The 22,354-nt window shown below is 41.9% G+C and overlaps 1 protein-coding gene across 2 annotated transcripts; it reads right to left on the bottom strand.

Moving 5' to 3' along the window:
* Nucleotides 1-1,073: 1,073 nt before the first annotated feature.
* On the bottom strand, nt 1,074-18,377 carry arfgap2 (ADP-ribosylation factor GTPase activating protein 2). 2 transcript variants are annotated; one of them, XM_033625622.2, is made up of 17 exons: nt 18,262-18,377; nt 15,271-15,389; nt 14,938-15,010; nt 14,670-14,801; nt 13,395-13,475; nt 11,641-11,746; nt 10,695-10,751; nt 8,640-8,684; nt 7,786-7,838; nt 7,192-7,328; nt 6,847-6,978; nt 5,627-5,755; nt 4,380-4,532; nt 4,143-4,269; nt 3,470-3,557; nt 2,990-3,114; nt 1,074-1,783 (listed from the first exon to the last, which is right to left on the bottom strand). In XM_033625622.2, the coding sequence occupies exons 1-17, from the start codon at nt 18,331-18,333 to the stop codon at nt 1,763-1,765; spliced, it is 1,650 nt and encodes a 549-aa protein (XP_033481513.1). In that variant the 5' UTR covers nt 18,334-18,377; the 3' UTR covers nt 1,074-1,762. The 2 variants fall into 2 exon arrangements, with proteins under 2 accessions (XP_033481513.1, XP_033481523.1); XM_033625632.2 differs by lacking the exon at nt 8,640-8,684.
* Between the last annotated feature and the right edge of the window lie 3,977 nt (nt 18,378-22,354).

Below are 22,354 nucleotides of genomic sequence, written 5' to 3'. Positions count from 1 at the left end.
GCAGAGTATTGACTTGTCTTGAAATGATTTCAAAATAATGAAACTCTCTTAAAATATTGACATAATATATGAATATAATTTGAAACTCAAGTAATTATTTCTCAAAATAATGACGCAGTATTTCAAAATCATAACTTAATATTTCAAAAATAAATACTAAGACGAAGTTCTGTCATTTTGAGTCATTAATTTTTAGATTAATATTTTTGAGAATTCTTCGCCATTATTTCAAGTTTAGTTTTGGGCAGTTTCTCTTTATTTTAAGATATGAAGTCATTTCAACTTCAGTGTGTGTTTGAGGAAGTTTTGTCATTTTGAGATAACACCTCATTTTCAAACGCTGAGCCACTATTTTTGAAGTTAACTCAATATTTTGAAACACTAAGTAATGTTAGAATTTCAGTGACTCACAGGTTTAATTTCATCACATGGGCAGAAATGGACTTCCACACATACGCGACACATTTTGTTGTAATAACAGTGTTTGATAAATATACAATAACTCTCCTTCTCCTAAAGACAGATTTATCTCTGCCTCATCATCATCATCATCATCATCATCATCAGTCATAGGCACTGTTCTCGTGTTTACAGCTGGAGGATCGGGATATTTTTCATTTGCTGATTCGTCCTAAACTGAGCAGATAAAAATGTAAACTGAAGACGGCAGTCTCTTAAAATAAAGTGTTAATCTGCTGAGTTTCAAAAGGCAGCGATGACCAAACGTTTCAGAGTGGAGGTGCGTGGAGGCAGACTTCCGATTCAACCAGCAACATGTTACAGTTTGTAAAATGAAGATGCATAGTCAAAGTCATGGATTTATGGGCTGGGACGTCACAGTTCTGTCTGACGTCTCTGAACATAGACGCATCTTTAATTTTTAAATGACACATTAAGCTCATGAGATGTGTCGTACTTTAAAACTACAGTTTGGGTTTAATCCCCCTTAATTTAAAATCTCTGGTTCCCCTGCACCGTGTCTTCTGTTGATGGTTCCAGTCTCTGCGCTCACCACTGACTGGGGTTAACGTTTATATTAAAAAGACAGATTATAAATGAGCAGAGCAGCAAACTGTTGATGTTTCATTATATTTTCTTTCACCCAGACAGAAATGTTTAGTTCCAAGCTCACAAACCGTCTGAAACTGCAGAGACCGCTGCTGTCAGTGCTTCATGTGACAGAAAACAAACTCTACTGAGAGTGAACAGCAGTGACTTGAACACTGAACAGCAGTGACTCGAACACTAAATGCAAACATGGTGGATTCTTGTTCAAATTAACGCTGAAAATATATACTGCACCTTTTTAATATCACAATAAAACAAAAAAGACATAAGCATAAAATATCTGATAATAAGAATCAAAAACACTCTGATTTATGTAGAAGGAATAAAATATAGTCGAATTAACTCTGACGTCATCTTGAAAACTAAGACCAAAATAATTCTCGACAGTAAATCACAACTCTTGGTTTAGAAAAAAACAAACTACACCCTGCGATGGTTTCCTTTATGAAAATAAAACTCAAGAGTCTGCTAATGTGGATGAGAGAAGAAAATACTGTCTCACTCCTGTAAAAGTGTCTCTACAAGACGACGGGACAGAAGGACGATTTATTTTCCCCATGCAATCCTTTCTGCTTCCCGTCTCCATCTCGTCTGCTCCGCCCAAACGCACGTGTCAGTCAGGAGGCTGGTTGGCTCTTCACAGGCGTCAGTTAGTAAGTCTTCCCACAGGTCGGTGCTGCGCTCTCCGGGCGGGTCAGTAGGAGCCGTAGCGATCCTGAGGAAACGTTAAAGGAAGGAGAAATATGAGTAAACGCTCAGAAACAGCACCGTCACACAGATCAGCTGATGTCGAGTTCACACTGCACGACTTCAGCCCTGATTTTCTGTCTGCCAACAGTTTTCTGTGCTCCTGACAAAAGCCACGAGATCAGAGGCAAAGTGGCGTGGGCTCAGCGCTCGCATATGAGCGCTCAAGTACTACGTGTGAACCGTTCAGAGACTAAAGCTGCGAGTCTTGCACATGCTTCACAGACACATGTCAGATATCTAACATGCCACATCCAAACTGATAAGTTCTTGTTTCAGGAATAATCTCTGTCCATACTTACACAGAGAAAACGCATATCGCATGACTGTTCACGTACACCAGGCACACGTGTGCCACTGAAACAGGGAGCAGGTTGTCTCCTCTACAGCTGGTTGCTTAGTTAATTAAGACCAGAGATTTCTTTGCTCAGACCGACAATGAGGTGGAGCTGTTACTGAAAATAACAAGTATAAGGTGGTCAAGGTGGCGGAGAACAGACTGGGAGTCGTTATGGCAACAAAATAAAGTGGTTCTGGGAACATTATCCATCGCCAGAGGAAGCCATGGTGATGGAAAAGGAGTAACCTCACAAGATGGATGAAACCAGAAAAGGTTTGTGGACCATGCTGTAATGTTTAGACTTGAGATGTCGTGACTGATGGACCCAATCAGGAGGCGCACGCTGGTGCCTACGTCATCATTTCCACAAGTATCTGTTCCTGCCCGTCCAGACTGAAACACAACCCAGAGTTAGAATGGACGAGGACAAGGAATATCCCGAGCTTAACGACCCACAGTCCCGTCACTATAAGGTCAACATCCAAAAAGATACTTCCTGTTGAGTCACAGCTCTGGAGATCAGCTCTACAGGTGAGACATCAACTTTAATTAGTGGCTGTTCACTCATGATCTGAAGCTAACGCAGGGGTGGAGGAAGAGCAGGTCTGTCAGCAAAAGAAGTTATAACTTAGTGTGTTCGTCTGTTGATGAGCTGCAGCGTGATGCATCCACTATGTAGAGGTAGTGTAAATGTCCGGAGCTGTTGGCAAGCTACAGCCAATGAAAACACAAGGCTGAGTGTAACCTGGGAGAGAGGTCGCTGTAAGACAGCAGGGTGTGTGGTGGTGTGTGAACGAGGCACTGAAGAAGATGCTGACTCTGCTGATGTCTCACCTGGATTGTATTCATGACACCGTTGGCGAGGACGGCCATCTTGCCCGCTACAGTCTTCACTCCTTGTTTGAACTGTGCGATGTCTGGGCCGGAGGGCAGCACGCTGTCGAAGCCTGGAGCTCTCCCTGAGAGGACGACAGGAAGTGGAGAACATTTAGTGTCACATCAATGACATGAATAAGGTTTGTCTCTGTGTGAAGGGAACCTTTGAAACAAATATGGATTAATCCGCTGCTAAAAATAGTCCCTAACAAAGTGACTGTTTCCTGTTCCTGTGAGCAGCTGTTAAAGGAAATAATGAGACTTTTTTAAAACATCAAACTGCTCACAGATGTATTAAGATCTGTCCTCAGTAGGAACCAGCAGGCTCTGAGCTGAGCGTCACAGACACACACTCTTAGAACACTTTGGTCTCTTCACGTGACTTAAACATTAAGAAAACTAAAGCATAATGCCAGCAAACAAACAAAGAGGCGTTACCTTTATGGTCGCTGCCGTCCCCAAACAGGTCAGCTGAACTGATGGAGGTGTTTCCAGACATGGTCTCCAGTCTGGTCTTTGCATCATACTGAGAGAAGAAGAAACAACAGTCAACACCTGGGGACCACGAGGGAACAGGAAGTGCTAACATGCTAACTCATTCCAGGTTTTAGGACTCACTCCTGCACTTCTGTTGCTTTCAACATTTAGTCGCCAAAGATTTGAGATCTGAATGTCAGCTTTATGTAGAGTTTAAGAGTTTACTTAGTATTCCACAACTAGTGGTTCTCAATCTTTTTTAATAACGCACCACCTTTGAAACATTTCTTAAAGTCCAGCGCCCCCTGACCAGCACAGCACAGATCTAAACAAGTAGTAATACAACACTGTGCCATCACTGTCAGATTTAAACAACAACCTCGTATCCAAAAAATGCTACATTTCACATTTTTAGAATCCGTAACTAAAGTTATGGCAAACCAATTTTTTGTCATACAGTAACACATTGTTGTTGCACTGAGCTGCGTCTTTTTGATAAGATGCACTTACAGTTTGATGATAGAATTATTTTTTAAATTATCATTAAAATATCTCATGTACTCCCCCTCAGGGTACACTGACCCCCATGTGACAAACACTGACGTAAACTGAGATGAAGTTAAAGGTCGTTCACCTCTGCGCTGCTCTCCCGACCAAAGAACATGTCCGAAGAGATCGCCTTAGCGTTAGCAAACTTCTGCCTGGCCTCACTCGACTCCGACACCGGAGCTGACACGTCGGCTTTTCTTCTGCTGGGAAGTCTGGACCCAACACAAGAGCACACATCAGAGCTGCACCCGGTCCAGGGACATGCACGTCTTATTCTTATTATTTCACAAAATACTGACAAAGACAGTGCGTGTGTAGATACCTCTCTCCGATTGGCTGAATACTAGAGATGGTGACCTCCTCTTTGGGGTCCTCTTTCTCCAGAGCCCAGGAGGTGGTAAAGGAGGCAGTCCCTCCCTCGGTGTCCCACCTGGATCCAAAACTGTCTCCCACTGTAAACGGGTTGTCCTTATATCTGAGACATCAGACACAGAGGATTAGTCACAGCGTCCCTGCTGCTCTGAGACGTCACAGTCAGAATCCTGTTTACTGCCAGGTCGGTTTTCACATATAAGGATTCTGCTTTGGTGCATTGGTGCACAACAGAAACATGTTTAGAGGAAATGAATCTAAGTATCAAAGCCAGTGTTGCAGTGTGTTGTGAGACACGAACAGGCCTCGATCAGACAGAACGTGCTGAAGCAGCCTGTGGCGGCGTTTTGTGTTTGTTGTTTTTAATGAGTGAGGCGTTTTGCTCGCTCCTGTACGTTGCTGAGCGCCTCGTGTTTTAACACTCTATGCGCCTCGTGTTTTTGCAGGAGCACCCTGAACACCTTGAGCTGAAAAAACTTCATCTCAGCAGAAAAAGCGTCAAATGTCATCTGTGTTTTTTCCTGTTGTCAAATCAGATGAACTGAAAGGCGGAGCCTCTGTGGTGGAGGTAACAACAAGTCAGCAGAGCTTCATACATGGTTTGTGTAAGCTCACTTTCACCAGCGCCCTCGTAAAGCTGCAAGACACATCTGAACAAACTCCAGTCTCTGCTACTTTATAACATTTTACCAGCTGTCATCAGGCCCCATGACTGACAGCAGGTTGTCAAACTGTCCCCAAGTCATCCTGAAAGAAGCCTTGAACCGACTATCATCCAGGCGAAGCTCCTGTCAGTGGCACTTCCTGTGATGTCTCCTCTTTCTGAGGGTCTCATGGACCCACACAGATCTCTGTTTCCATGTGTCCAACGTCCTGTTTGGGAACAGCTTCTTACATTGAACCAGAGCCAGAGAGATTACTGTCCGCCTGTCTGTCTTATGATGCAGATTTTAAGGTACGCTGAGTTTACGTCTCAGCAAAATGGCAGTAAAGCTCAGGACAGCTGACTCAGTGGTTGCCTACAAACGACAGCAACAAATAAAAAGATGCAGAAAGTTGCTCTGTCTGAAAGGGGCAGGCTTCAACGAGAACGGCAGATCAGTTCTGTCTGATCGTGGCCGAACTTATTTAAACTGAAGCAGATGTAAACGGAGGTGGACAGATAAGCAGGCGTCCTTTGAGAGGCGTCATACTTACTTTGGGGGTCCAGAGGTGAAACCCGGCTCATCAAACATGTCCAGTTTGGAGCGAGAGGAGGACTTGACTCCCACGGGAGTCTCCTGCTCGATCACCTGCATCTCTGACATCACTGAGTGGGACACAGCACTGAAACAGGACACACACACACACACACACATACTCATATTTAGAGATGAATTAAAGGCTTCTGTGATGTGATGATTACTCACACACTAGTGCTGCACGATTTGGTAAAAATGTGAGATTGCGATTATGGTGGACAATATCGCGATTTGCGATTACAATATAATTACAATAAAATGTAATAAATAAATGGTATCATGAGTCTTGTTGCTTGACTCAGTGTTTCCCTACATTATATCAGGGGGCACTGACCTGACATAGTTATTGTTATGGACAGACAGTGTGTCAATGACCATCAACAGACTGAGCACAGTCAAACATGCTGCTCACACAGCAGCGCAGCACGGAACTGTACACACAGCGGAGCGAGCCTGTGTTGCGTTCAGGCGTTGTCACGTAAATGACAAATTCCAGCGCCATAGCACAACACAGCAGCATGTCAAGTGGGCCGAAACCAAGCAAAATTGCTCAATTTTTCCATGATTTCCCTGTGACACTGACAAATGTTTGCTTAACTGTGCTTGGATGTTGTTTATGAGGCTCTAGCGGCGTTCAGTTGTCTCTTTGTCTTGAACGTTACACGGCTCGGCTTTCTCTCACATGCACTCTTCCTACTTTTCCCTGTGCTGTGCTGTCTCAAGTGCTGATATAGATTGGTCGTGTTGCCGCGGGACGTGGTGACTTTAACTTTTAAACTTACACAGCACGTCTTTCTGTTCAACATCGCCGTACCTGAATCCAAAGTATCGCCATGTGATAGACATTTTTTTCGCCACCAACTCAGCCTGTTCATGGTCGAGCTCATGCTCTTCTTCAGCGTCTGTGTTGGTCACTGCTGCACACCGGCTGCATGCACCAGGATAGCTTGTGGGCGTGATGTCAACAAACTCCACACACTACAGGAGACGCAGTGACGTTCACAGACACACACGTTAACATTTATTTAGCCTACATTAAATCGCAAATCGCAGCCTTTTATGCGGTTATGTAATTGCACAGCCTGACACGCGATTGCGATTAGATTAATCGTGCAGCACTATCACACACCATCACTGCAGTGTTCCTGTTAACATCAGTGTTTGTCGTGACGTTACCTCCTGTTGCCGAAGCCCATGCCCAGTCTCTCGGCCTGCTCTCTCTTCTTGCCTTCCAGATTCTGCATCTTCTTTTCCTCCATCTTCCTGTCGATCTCCAGCTCTTTATAAGCCAAACGCATCGACGCCACGCTGTAAAGCCACAACGAGTGATGTCAGAGCACAGCCACAAACAGTTTAAGAAGTTTTACAAATGGGTCATAGTAGAGAAATGACACATTAATTACAAAAATGACAAAAAAAACAGACCCTTTATAAAGGAGCAAATTTAAAGTAATTAAGATAAATTGCAATAATCTCACATGAAGACCTGCACAAATTAAAGCAACGACTAATATTCCTTACATGGACTCCTCGGCTTGTTTCTTGGCCTCAGCAGCCTGCTCCTCTCTCAGCTTCTCGGCCACCTGCGCCTGTTTCTCCACCTCTGAGAAACTCTTACTGCTCACCTTCTGGGCACCCAGACCTTTTTTTGCACCGAGCTGCATCAGCAGGAAACACAGTACACATTAGTTTCAGGTTAGAGTTGAAGTTACAGTAGTTAAAACCCTCGTTCACTCTGCAGGGACGCCGGTGTTCTCGGCTGACATTACTGTTTTTCAGAGGTCATTGAAGGCTGAGTTTTAGATATATCTGGTCAGAAAGAGGGTTAAAGGCTAAATTTTGGCGAGGGCAACAACTGTCAAGGCCATTTTTGACAGAGGTCCCTTGACCTCTCACCTCAAGGTATCTGAATGAAAATGGGTTCTATGGGAACCCACACATGCAGAAAAATGCAGTTTTCTTGCCTGCACTACAACAGAAACTAGACATCGCTGAGCTTCATCTCCAATTAATCTTCAGGTCCCTGCTTGAGTTGAAGAGGTTAGAGGTTAAAGTGCATCCTCATCATCATGCTGACAGCTGGCAGCTCCTAAAGCACAAAGAAGTATGACTCACCCCTTTTTTGGCAGCCATGGGCTTCTTTTTTCCAATGATGGAAGGCTTCACGTCTGTAACACAAGAGGCAATCTGTTAAAAAACTGCAGGACAGTTTAGTTTGAAGCCTCCACTTCACCACATGGGCAGAGTGAGAATGGTTTTCATACTGACGACCTGAAATCATCACACCAGCTCAGAAACACAAAGCTAATACAGCAGAGAAGGAACAGTGAGAGAGACGTGGCTTTGGTCGGATTTTATTGTTAATTCCCAAACTGTTTACACTCAGTGAAGGCTGTGAGCCAGCGCGGCACGGCGTTAAAGCTGACTGTTTCACCTGGGTCTCACAAAGTCATCAGCAACACTCTGAAGCTCTTGTAGCGCTGCTGTTAGTCAGTCAGGAGTATTTGCATTGTGAAAAAACTGACACGCTTTAGGAAACTATTTACTGACAGACATCAGACTGTTGTGATAAATACTATTATTAGATCCTTTGAATGGTTTGTCAGTTTCCTTTCGAGTTGTGACGCCACACAGTCAACATGTTGCATCTGAATCGCCCACTGATTACCTGCCAGTCTGTGACACAGGTGACAATGACTGCTCTCCTCTGACACAATGCAGCAGCCTTGGTTGACTCTTCCTGACTGAGAATACAAAGCTTCACTTTGACAAAGAGCAACGTGTTTAACAGCAGGTGCACAATAGAGACAGCACACAGCTATCAAAGGCTCTCCTCAGCCACATATTTCCATTGCGTGATCAGCAGAAAGGTGAGGATAGGAGGCGGCTGAGAAGATGTCAGTCAAGCAACACAACCATGCGTCTGAGGCATCAACTAACCAGCGCAAATACAAACAGCAGCTAATCACCTTTGGGCGTCTGTCCTTCCTGTGATGACAAACGCATGGAGGCGTCTACGTGACAGGACAAACAGACACCAACCAGAATCCAGAAACACACAAGAAGCTGATGTAACATGTGAATGATGCTCTTTATCAACGTTAAATAACTGACTGACATGTTGAGGACTGCGTGAGTGATCCGCTAATTATAGGGATAGTTCTGACCTTTTGTGGTGGGGCTGTATCAGGTATTTGTCCACAGTCAGTGTGTTACCTACAGCAGATGTCAGTCGGCATGTCCGCAGTTTGGAGAAGCAGGCTGGAGTACCGACACAGGAGCTGATCAGCGTACTGCTGCAACATGTATTTTAAAGACCTAAAATATCAAGTGTACGCTGTATTTATGATATTTTCCCGGCCTGTCCTTTCCATCAAACAGTGATCTCTGGCGGTGAACTGAAGCCGTTATATCACTCTCTTCAAAGCCAGAGCCCATAACAAACTTCAGAATTTCAGGCCATAATGTCGCCTCAGCGTTCTGTATAAATGGTATAATCACAGAATGGGGGGACAGGGTTGTCTCGCCTTTAGGACGCCATCAGAGGTAGTAACAGCGGCGAAACGATGTCTGTATGATTCACCTGTTTACATTATATTAAAGCTTACAGTTACACATGATTAAGGGCGGAGCGTGTTTGAGTGACAGGAGGGTGCTGTGCGTTTACAAGTAGCAACCACAGCGGTTAACCATGGTGTGACCCCAGACTCACAGAGTGCAGGCGTAACCGTAGCCATCACCAGTCTCTCTTACACATTATTATTACCGCACCATTATGCCGCCTCGCCATGCTGTATGTAAGGTTTGATGGCGGTATGTGGGGACAGAGGTGTCTCGCCTATAATCTGCCATGGGAGAGGTAGTAACAGCACTGAAATGATGTCTGTATAAACAGGGCAGACGGCAGGATGGGATCATGGGCAGCACAGGTGTGACGTTTTGATGATGTGTTATGTGTACGACGCACTGCGGGAGATTTAAAAGGCAGCTAACAGCACCTCTTCCTGAGCTTTCTACCATGTATTTTCTCTGTTAAAGGGTTTTTTGGGGAGTTTTTCCTGATCAGCTGTGACGGTCCAGAGGACAGAGGGACGTCGTATGCTGTAAAGCCTCTGAGGCAAACTGTGATCTGTGATATTGGGCTTTATGAATAAAATTGAATTGAACGTAGCAGCTCACTCAAAGAAGAAGAACAGCAGCTGAAAACAATGAGGTCCAGGAGCTCCTTACCCTCCAAGCAGAGGACGAGATCAGCCGCCATATAACAGGGACGCTAAATGATTGTTATTGACATGCGATGTCATTGATATTGTTTATAAAGTGCTGCTGATGCGTCTGTTACATGTCACACTAGAGGCTGACGCTGTTGTGCTACATGTCATGACTCTTTCGTTTCTGGATTGTGGATTGTTTTAGTTGGCTAATATGTGTGATGTTGCTGACTCCGCCCACAGCAGCACATTGTTTAGCTTCTGTGTCAGTACTCCAGCCTGCTTCTCCAAACTGGGGACGTGCTGACTGACGTCTAGTGTAGGTAACACACTCACTACTGATAAGTTCCCTTTAATGATTAAATGTTGGCCAAACATTTCATACTTGTATCTTCCATCCAAAGTGATCATTTACAGTTTAAATCTATCTCTTTGTTTTCTTAATGTTCCCATTTCTTACACCTTTCTTTTTATCTCTTGTTGGGCACACTGTATTAAATCTTCTTGTATGGAATGTGCTTTATAATTTAGGTTAATTTTTTTATTAACTGTTAAATAGCACAAGAGACAGATACATCAAACATAACAATAATCCTTTTCTAAGCACCTTGGAAATACAGTACATGTTCATATTTGTGCAGATAAACACAGAGAGAAAGACAGAGAAGCTGTGGGACAAGTTTTTACCCTCTGAATAAGCACAAATGTCAAACATGAGGAGGGGAATTGAAGACGACAGTGCTGAGGTCATGAGAGAGCAGAGCAGCGCCTGTGACTTTGCTCTCTGAGGCTGAATGAAGCTAACACACTCACCGATGGAGGCTCTGGGTGATGTGCTCAGACCGTCGATGCTGGGTCCTTCCTCCGGCTCTGCAAAGGACCGCACGAAAAACATGTCACCAAACACGACAAATTGTTCCTTTGATTCCACAGCATGATGAATAAATTGAGATTAATCATCTGATATTTCTGTTTTAACCAAATACAGATGTGATGCACCTGATTATCTACAGCAGAATCTTCCTAACACAAAGACTAGAGGTCCAGTTTAAAGCAGCACATATTTATGACTTTAGTTGTTCTTTTATCTCAGACATGTTAGGATGTTACATACATTGACATGTTTCTTCCTCAGAGGTGTCACTTGGTGGCGGTTGTGACGCGTCTTTATCAGCTGATCTGTCAATCAGCCGATATTAGGGAGGTGTCACGCCACCTGCTGTCCGTTCCAGATCAGCTGATAAAGACGCATCACAACCACCACCAAGTGACACTTCTGAGGAAGGCACATGTCAAGGTATGCGACATCCCAACATGTCTGAGATAAAAGAGCAACTAAAGTCATTATCAGAAACTAAAGACATAATGAACACATTGAACTAGCACATATTTATGTCTGTTGGTCCCTGGTATGAGTCAAGCTACTAAAATGCTGAATCCTAAATTTCCCATAGTGCACCTCTACAGCGCCTCATCATTAGACCCTACCTATCTAATCATGTTTCAAACTCAACACTTTCAGTTTATAACGCAGCCTTTCTGATGCCTGGCCAAGATAACCCTGATGACATCACTGTGAGATCACCATGGTTATTTTCTCAGACTTAAGGAGCTCCCTATAGAAGCACAAACACATTGTAAAACTGTGTTCACAGGCTGCACAGCGCCCCTCAGGACAGGTAAACTGACTTTCATGTGTAAACTCAGTGGAATGACCCTTTAAAATGTGACCGATAACATAAAAGTTTGTTTCACTGACGGCTGTCATCCTGGGGTTTGGCTGTCACGTCTGACAACTGTGGGGTGACGGCGGCTCCATTCTGCTGTGGCTCGGAGGGCGGGGCCACGCTCCAATCATTAGCAGGCTGAAAACACACAATAAACAAATCAATGATAGTCATTTATTTATATATATATATATATATATATATATATATATATATATATATATATATATATATATATATATATGTATCTTTTTATCAAGCACACAAGACTTCTTAAAGCCAGGTCCTTTTTTCAGTATTTTATATTTTAGGTCATGAACACAAATTCTTATTTAACAGGGATTATATTCCTTCATAATTGATTGTAATTCTGATTTTTCAACATTTTACTGGCAACATTTTTATATATTTGAGGCTGATTTGTTTCAACTATAACATGGAGCTGAAAAATGGAGCCAACGCAGGAGTGGTTCCTCTAATGGCCTCTTGAGGGTGACTCTGGAAGCCAGTTAAGCCCCAGAGACGAGGGAGGCACCGATTTATCAGCTGGACATCAGTATCAGCGGCCAGTCGCCAAATAAGATGACATTCACTGGTGGCAGTGGCCGATGTTTTTCCAAGCTAACGGCCTCAAACCTAAATTAATGTGCAGGTACATGAAGAATACAAAAACTGTTTGGCAGATGGGCTCTGTGACCTCGAGATGGCGAGGAGCAGCTGGTGTCCCGTCAAAATGTGTTAGTGACAAACAGATATCTTCCTCTTCAGGACAAAATGACGCAGTAAACTCACTATGATCTGATAATACATCATTGTGAGCAACGATTAAGTGAAATCAGCAGCAGGAGAGCTAGGTAACGTTAGCTGTTAGCTCTGAGCAGTCACTGGCTGCAACTACCAGCTCACAGAGGTTACACTGAGTTACATCATGATGTGTTCAAGCTCTAGTCAGTAAAAATGAGTATCAGGCGAAGGTAAATTATAACGCTCTCATGATGTCTGAAGTTGTTTGAAGGAGAAATGTATTCATGTTTCACAGCAATATAAAATAGATTAGAGAGGGGATCACGACATATTCTATAAAATAAAAAGACCTCTAAGCAATTGTTTTTCAAGATATGTTAAAATGTCCAACTTAACAGTAGAAATTAACCTGTTTACAGCCTGGTACAACAAACAGTTTTGGTCTTTGTGACAACTGTACGGAGCTGAGATTTAATACTTCTCACCTGTCTACATTTTATTAAGGATTAAAGTTAGACATATTTAAGGGTGGTGCTGCTTTGACTGACAGACTGTCTGCGAGATGTCGCTACAGTCTGAGTCAGATCCACACCTCGCTCCTCCACAGCTCCACCCTCTCGTCCAAATATGGTCACTTCTGGCTCCAAAAAACATGCTGGCAACGGCTGAAATGCCGAACTCAAGGCTTCCCAAACTTGAGTCCACAAATCAATAAGTGATGTCATGATGGCTGTGTTCATTATTTATACAGTCTATGATTTCTGCTCTTGTTTATAGCTATTGATACTCATTTAATTTCCAGTGAAGTTCAGTGTCAGATTAACTCTTATATTAACTGTTGAATTGAAACATTTAAAAGGGAAATGTTTGTTTGAATTGTGTGTTCACATTAAGAGACAAACTTTGGCCGAAATAAACAAAATATCTCCATCAGCCTCAAATAATCCACTGTTACTAAATTAAAACAGAAACATAAAGCTGTTCCCTGACGTTATGTAGTGAAGCTGGCAGCATGCTGTGATTTTGCAACAAACCAACCAACCTGTGTGTGTTCTGCAAAGAAGTCTGTCTCCTTCTTCTCAGGAGCTGCAGGAGCGCTTCCTGCAGAGGAGTCGATCCACAGCTGCAACAGGGAGAGGAGGAGTGTGTTATTCTGAGAGACAGGTCTGTTCACTATCTTCACACAGGAGGTTTCATATTTTGACTCTTATTTACAGACGTTACGCACACACCCCCTGGACTCTGAACTACGTCTGCCAACACGGCTCAGACACTGATAGTCACTTTACCACTCTTATGTAAAATGTCAATGATCCACAGGACACCGGCTCAGGTCTGTAGCTGTGACTGAGTGACGGAGAGTTGTACCTGAGAGGTCCAGAGACAAATGATTCAACCACTTAATCAGGCTGTGTGGAGCTATTAGCATACAGAGCGCAGGAGCAGAGGTCAGAGCACTGTTAGCAAACTGAGAGACATAACAGCTGTAAATATTAGTAATTAGTAAGTCGTGACTTTGTTCTCTGCTGAGATTAAAGAAGTGTTCCACTGCTAGAAATACAGTCTCTTCACAAACCTGGGCTGTCTCTGCAGCGGAAAGACGCAAATATTTTTGGAATTGTTGCTTCACGACCAGAGAAAACAGATGAAAAGAACTGTGGCATTCACTTTTGCTCAAGAGGTAGAAAACCTACAACTACCAGAATGCACTGGACCAATAAACTCTCCCACTGGTTGATGACATAATGCAAGTGCACGTTGGGTGGGGCTGGCTCATCAGAAAACAATATGGCGGCCAGATGGTAACGTACAATCTGGTATTATAGTTAAATGATAAGCTGCAATGTTTCTGAAAACATCTGAGGCAGGAAACAGGAACTCAGCAACTGAATCTTGTTAATATTCGCTCAGCACTGCTAAAAAGTTACAATACATGCCGCGATGTTTACAGGTGTTTTTTGAAATGAAATTATGGGGGCAAGTGAAACTCACAAAATCAGTTGTGCTGCTGTCTCAGATTTGGAGCCTGTTATTAGCCTTTATTATTATCTCAGAGAACTAGAAGACTGTATGAAAGTGAGCTGGTTAAAAACCAGCAAAGTATCCCTTAAACTCTGGTTTGTTCTGTCAGATGACGTGAACTTCCACGAGTTAAAACCTGGCTGTACTGACATAACTGATGGTTATGATATTCTGATGCATTACATCTTTATTGACAGAGCCAGTGAGTCTGCTGCTGCTGACTGCATCAATGCAGAAACTATGACTCACTCATAAGACTCATTCCCAAAACTCTTTCCACTTAATTGATACTCACATCTGTGCCATATTTGGACAACGCAGCATTTGCCTGCTGCCGAATCTTCTCCCTGTACATCTGGGCTGCACGACTATTATACTTAGCGTTGGTGTCGTTTGTGGAGCAGCCATGCTGGCGGAAGAACGCCGTCTTCAGACAGAAGGAGAACAGGAGTTATTACATCACATTAAAACCCCAAAGCATCCACCCAAATACTACCAGCCAATGACACTGCCTAGAGTACATGAAAGATGTTGTTTTCAGGCCTGATCTCAGTCTGACTTACCGCGTTGGCATTGCCTCCAACCTGCATACATCTGAGCTGAAACCAGTTCCAGTTGGAGTCTAACTCGGTGGACCTGAGGCACAACGTGAAGAACAAGGATAAGTCAGCACTCCAGGTACACCTGACCATGACCCTACAGGTCACTGAGTGTCTGTGAACTCTGACTCATTCATAATCTGCAGTCAAAAGACTAAACTATTCGCTACGCAGCAATTAAAGTGTCATTCCCGCCTCTCTTTCAGACAGCTCAGCTATGTACTGAAACTGTCAGAGAGGTATGCGGTGTGATGGTGACTGCTGAAAGCTATGATCATCGTTAACAGTGAGGCTTACCTGATGAAGCTGAGATGCACTCCCAGGGAGCGGTGGATGCCAGAGCAGTCAATGCATAAGAACACACCATATGGAATACTCGCCCAGCTCGGGTTTTTAGCTGCGCAGTCAAAACATACCTGCACAGAGAGAGCGTGTACATTTCATCAGCTTGTATGACTGCAGCAAATCTAACAAGGTCTCCAATAAGCACCCATCACCTGAATGTTAGCTACGCTGTGGAGAGTTGTTTGTCACACGGCGTGATGATGATGTGGTGGACCCGAAACCTGTAACTTGTGACTTCACAGTGCAGTATGTGTTTCCATTACATGATGTTGTTTAAGGTTCAGTACACTGTAGTTACAGTAAAGTCAGGCTGATGTTTTAACACCTTTACATATCTGACATCAACCCACTGTCAAACTATAATTATAGGCCACAGCGGCGCCAGCTATGACATTACATGATGTCTCGATTATAGATGTTGACATTTCTACAGGTGTAAAATGCAACGTCTCGCCAAAAGAGAAGTAAAGGCTAATGTTTCTGATTGTGAGGAGCTGTTCAGATGATACACCAAATACAGCAATAAAGGGATCCATCTTTATATGGACTCCTAGCACCTTTGTTGACATCATTAAAGAAGTCAGTCTAAAGTTTCTGTTGTCTGGAGGAAAAGAAGAACATATGGCTGAAATTACAAGAAGACACATATCTTCTGTCACATTGGTCCAAAATATTAGGATTTATTTCAGATGTGCTGAATAGACTGTGTGTCATACTTTGATTGGTAGAACCTGCAGCCTGGCACAAATATATGTTTTTACACACTTTAAATACTCAGCACATTTTGCACATACCGTATTTTAAAATGTTTTACATACTAGTATTTACACTAGGGCTGCCACTAACGATTATTTTCATTGTCAACTAATCTGTCGATTATTTCTTCGATTAGTCGACTAATCATTTCATCGAAAAATGTGTTAAAATGTTGAAAAATGTCGGTCTGTCTCGCCCAAACCCCAAAATTACGTCATCTAATGTCTTGTTTCATACTCACGCCAAAGGGTTTTAGTTCACTGTCACGGGAGAGTGTGTAAAGCTGCCAATATCTGAATGTAAGAAGCTGCAGTAAGAGTATTTTGGGGTACTTTTATAGTACTTTTCTATGAAAAATGACTCAAACCGATTAGTCGACTACTAAAATAGTCACTGATTATTTTAACAGTCGACTAGTCATTGATTAGTCGACTAATCGTGGCAGCCCTAATTTACACTGTAGCATACTGCACCTATTTTATTTTAGATTTTAACATACATACACTTCTTACTTTTACTGCTATAATCCTCTACTGTCAGGAACCACAACTCCCCCGCAGGGATAAATACCATATTTCTGTTTCTGAGGTACAGTCAGGGTCACAACGGTAAGAGACTTCCACAGAACAGAACTGTCTCAGAGATATTGTGGTTTCACAGTATTAATTATTAGTCAGACGGAGCCTTAAAGAAATGAAAACAGAAGGTTAAACAAATGTTTCATTACTGTAATTAAAACCTGAGACCATTTTAAAAATGGAGGTTATGTGTAAGAAGTTTCCCCTTTGACTATTACTAAAATAAAGATGAGACTTTCCTTCCAGTTGCAATGCTTTCCCAATATCGTGGATGAGCACACGGCGTACCTTGAAACTGGTACATCACTGCAAACCTAGTGCCAGTGTACTGACTCAGAGCAGCTGAGTACAGGTTGATGGTCACATGAATGGTGCGCCACGGGAGAACATATATTTAACATATGTTGCACATACTGTAAATATTTATCATATATTTATTTATAATGTTTTTATGGGGGTTGTACATTGTAGTGTTACACATATATCTTTTGTATTTTTAACTTTACATACTAGTTTAACACATTGTATCGTACCATATGGCACATATTCTTATATTTCTAAGTTTACATACCAGTTTAATACATTGTACTGTAGCATAAGGCATCAATTTTTATATTTTTACACACTTCACATATTCAGCACATTACACATATGGTGTACTTTTAAATATTCTACATACTAGTATTTACATTGAAGCATTAAACACTTTTTTTATATATATATTTCTAACTTGACATACTAGTTTTATACATTGTACTGTAGCATGAAGTATATCTTTAAAGTTTTACACACTTTACATACGCAGCACATTTTACATGTTATACATATCAAATATTACTTAGAGGTGTCAACACTGGAGCATATATTTCATTTTTACATGCTTTGTTATTATACTTCTTATTTCTACTTCTAACATTCTCTACGCAATAAAGTATTTCTGATTCTGAAGTATATTATTTACCTCTGAGATGGAAAGAAGAATAATGTAGGATCAAATGGAAATACTCAATCAAGTACAAGTAACTGTTACAGTACTTTATTAAATGTACTGAGTCATTTAATATGCGCTTTCGTTGGAGCCAGCTCTGTTAAACATGTCAAATCAACTCGACAGTAAATGAATATTACACTGAACATATGTTCAGTTATCATGTACCAACTGTACATCAGACACTGTTAGCGTTAGCGACATATGCTTCAACACTGTCAGACGTTACGACTTCGAATTACAACGTTAACATCGTCACTAAACTGCGCGTCTTATTCTCGGTAACCGCATATTTACAGTTTTATTTTAGCTCCTTCACTCTTTCATTTCTGAGACGCAGTGTAGCTCGGACTGTTAGCTTCCTTCCTCCGCGAACACAAACCGTATACGTGGCCTTTATGTTAGACTCATTTACCGGCAGGCTAGCAGCTGTTAGCTCCCGTTAGCGGTCTCATCGTGTAGCCGGGCCTACCGTTAGCTACACAGTTAGCTTCCTGCTAGGAAACAGTTAGCTGAGGCAGCTCACCGGATCACACCGGACAGACAAACCGCCAACACGAGCCACACACACACACAGACACACACAGACGCATCAACACCGGCGGCGGCTCGGTCCGTTACCTTGTTCGTCGGTACGGATCTTAATCTCTTGAAAATGGTCAGGATCTCAGTCTTATTTGGTTCCGTAGCCATCTTACCACTCTGACAATTTCTACAAGCTGACGTCACTACGGATCCTCGAGTGCCCCAAATCTAACATAAGCGAAGGGATGTTGACGCAGACAAACGGAAACCCCTCCGGGACTGGTGACTGGTGCGCAGCCCTTAAATAATTTATTGTGTTTATTTACATATCTATAAAATCTATTTTCACTCATGTACAGTCACGTCCAGTTAAATCCCATAAACCAACACTCAGTGTCTGCCAGTTTGACCAATCAGCACTAAGTCCTTAATAGGATGAGACAGTAAGATCAGTTAGAGTACTACATACTTTGTGTATTATACATATGCTAGTCCAGACCCACTGAGTGCACAGGTGCCCACGTACAGTTTCACATGGTGTGTGTTTGGGATACAGGTCATAGGAAACTGCAGATTAAATAGTCAACTGAGCCCATTAAGAAGAGCAATGTATTCAGACAGAGTGTTTGTGAGTGCCACCCAGTTGCCAATTAGAGTTAAATTTCTCCAGTCACCTTGAGGCGTCCTGTTCTACATATCTACCAAGTTTAGTAAAAATCCATATGGCGGTTAGGCCTAGATAAGAAATGAGCTCTCTAGCGCCCCCATTTTGTTTGATGGGGTCAATAATGGAGGGGTCCCTCAGATTATGTGTGGTCATATGCCTACAAAGTTGCGTGGTGATGGGTGAAACCCTTGAGATGTTATACACCTTTATGTGATGAGCCACGCCCTCCGCAATATTCATTGCCTTATAGAAGCTCAGTTTTAGTAAGTTTTCCAACTTTTGCCAAGAGGGAACTTTAGATATTGGTCCCTAGATTATGTTCACCCAGTTTCATGCAGATCGCTCAAACTTCCTAGGAAGAGATCCATTTGAAGTGTTTTTCAAAAAATTCAAAATGGTGGAAAATCTATATAAGCGGAAGTTATGGGTTCTTGAGGCAAATGTGTTCCTCATGAGGAGAGGCATCTCTGTGCAAAGTTTCATGTCTCTACCACATACGGGGCATGAGATATGCCCATTCAAAGTTTGACATTTCAATGGGTTGCTATAGCGCCCCCCTTTGGCCAATTGATGTAATATTGCTTCATTGGCATCCTCCCATGACCCTCTACCACTGTGCCAAATTTCACATGGATTGACCAAGTCAGTGAGGAGAAAAACGTGGAACACACACACACAGAGTTTTCGTCATAGTAAGATATTTTTTACATTTATACATTTTTAAGACATTTTTCTTTCGAAGGTAATAAGAACTTTTTTTTCTTGGACATTTAATATTTATCATTGGAAACATTCCACATTCACAAGAGGAGATGGGTGGACTCCAATGCAACAATATGGCATCAAAAATAAGAGGCCTTAAGGAAAGAAGCAATTGAAATTAATTTTGTGTTTGATCATTTTTTATGGACGTTTATAGCTACATTTAATTATTTAGTTTGTTATATTTAATCATTGTTTTATGTTTTTCAATTTTCTTAAATTAAGTAATTTATTTATCTAATATTTTGACTTTGCCTCTGTGTCATCAGGACTGTGTTGGTGTGGTTTGATTAGACTTGATTGACAGTAACATTTCCCCTTCAGGCAACAGTTGAGCTCAGCTGTCATCACAGCGCACCAAATCTGTCACGTTGAACCGACAAAAACTCCTTCATAGATAATATTTTGTTTCTGTGGGAACACGTCCCCCCTATAGACAGACAGAGAGAACAGATTCTCAGGTTCTTCAAGAGAATTCACAGAAATCAATACATTACATTAAATTAATACATGTTATTTTTGTCCCGTCTTCAGCAACCAGTGGAGGCATCATTTACTCAAATGCAATTCTTTAGGTAAAATGGTAAAGGCAAAAAAGGTAAAAGGTAAAATTCTGATAATATATTTCTATATCAGTGATAATATGAATGCATATCGACAGTTTAACTGATTTGGGTCTCTCGTCCTGCATAACACTTAAACCTCATAATACTTTCAGTACATTTTGCTGATAATAGATCCGTGTCATTTGTGAGGAAACATTTTAAATGTACAGAGCATTTTTACAGTGTGTGTGTGTGTGTGTGTGTGTGTGTGTGTGTGTTGGTGTAATGTGCCTTCACTGCACGGGCTGTAAACTGTACAAGGCACATGTTGGAGACAGGATGAGTAGCTGCGATATGTTTCTGTACATGTGACTTTCTGACAGGTGCCGTCACTGTCATGGCTTTGACTGGGTTTTGTTTTTGTTATTCTAAGTGTGTGACAGCATTATGGAAAGGATCCCTACAGAGACAGAGCTTTGTGTTAAAGAGTCAGATCCTTTTTGTTTAACCAGAAACAGCCCTGAAATCACCATCACCAAACCCACCAGACTCCATTTAAATGAACAGTCATGTTAGTGTGTATAGAGGCAGCATGTTGTCACATCTAACTGGTGCATTAAGGGTTAATTTAAACCAAACCAGAGCTGGTGACTGTTGGAACAGTGGAAGAATGACATGAGTTTAACGATGATAAAATGATGTTTATTTAAATGGAGTCTGGTGGGTTTGGTGACAGTGATTTCAGGGCTGTTTCTGGTTAAACAAAAAGGATCTTACTCTTTTTTTTTAATAAGATTTTATTTAGATTTTCTATTATAATCACTTTTCACCATCTTAACAAAAACCCCAAGACAAAACAAAAGTAAAACAAACAAAAGAAACAACAACAACAAAGAACAGACAACAATACCAAACATACAAGTTCAGCATCTGTATCTCTCTCACGTTAAACTCCAAAACACTCATTTCGACTGTAACCAGTAATCATACCCAACGTGTCACTGCTGTCCACCTGACCCTCTGTAACAGAACAGAACAGAACCTCAATTCATTTTTCCTCTTTTCTTCAGGTGCTTCACACTCATACAGTCTCTCCCCATATGTTTTCAAACTGAGCTAATTTGTTCTTTTCCCAGGTTTGTTGTTTTCTCCATATTCAAATAATAGCACGTTTCTTTTTTCCAACGAATGAGTGTAGGAGGGTGAGTGGATCTCTGATCCTGGAGTCAAAGTTTCTTTAATACAACTGAAGAAAAAAGAGCAATCCATACCTCACAGTGTCATGTAACATGTCTTGTAATATACAGATTGAGAGACTAAAGTTAAACTTTACACCCAATATATCTCAGAATCAGAATCAGAATATCTTTATTGTCATTGCACAAGTCCAACCAAAATGAGGTAGAGCTCAGTGCTATTTGACAAACAGCAAATGAGAACAAACAAGATAAACAACAGGCACAATGTAAGTTCAATAAATACAAAAGAAAAAGTTTAAAACTGTAAAAAAAAAAAACTATGCTATGTAAGGCTGTACACACACACACACACACACACACACACACAAACACACACACACGATAGATATTACACAACAGGATTTATTGCACCAGCTAGCAGAAGAATTAAATGTTCAAGTTATTTCAGGTTTGTGCATAGTTCAGTGCGATGACAGTTCTGGGGTAGAAGCTGCTTTTCAGTCTATTAGTTTTTGATTTGATTGTCCTGTAACGTCTCCCTGAGGGTAACAGACGGTGACCAGGGTGGGAACGGTCTCTGAGGATGCTTTGGGCTCTCCTGAGGCAGTGGGTGTTGTAAATGTCCTCCAGAGAGGGCAGAGGGCATCCAGTGAGTTTCTGGGCGGTGTTGATGACCCTCTGGTGCACTTTCCTCTCAGCAGCAGTGCAGCTAGCGTACCACAGCGTGATACCGTAGCTCAGCACCGACTGAATGGAGCAGTTGTAGAATGACACCAACAGTTGTTTTTCTGATAACCAATGTTCTAATTCAAAGCAAACTCTCTGAATTTTACAACATTCCCAAAGTGCATGGAACAGTGAGTCTGTTGTTCCGCATGTAAAAGAATTTCCTGATTTGTTTCCAGCGTTTTTATTCACTTTGTCTCTTGTGCAATAAGTTCCATTCTATATTACGATATTAAGATATCTTATATTGGATCAAACGGAAATTTTCATTTGTTGTTGTATCTCTGGTT

This window comes from Epinephelus lanceolatus, chromosome 2, assembly GCF_041903045.1.
Source record: "Epinephelus lanceolatus isolate andai-2023 chromosome 2, ASM4190304v1, whole genome shotgun sequence".
In the NCBI taxonomy this organism is placed as follows: Eukaryota; Metazoa; Chordata; class Actinopteri; order Perciformes; family Serranidae; genus Epinephelus; species Epinephelus lanceolatus.
This window is presented reverse-complemented; position numbering and strand designations above follow the sequence as displayed.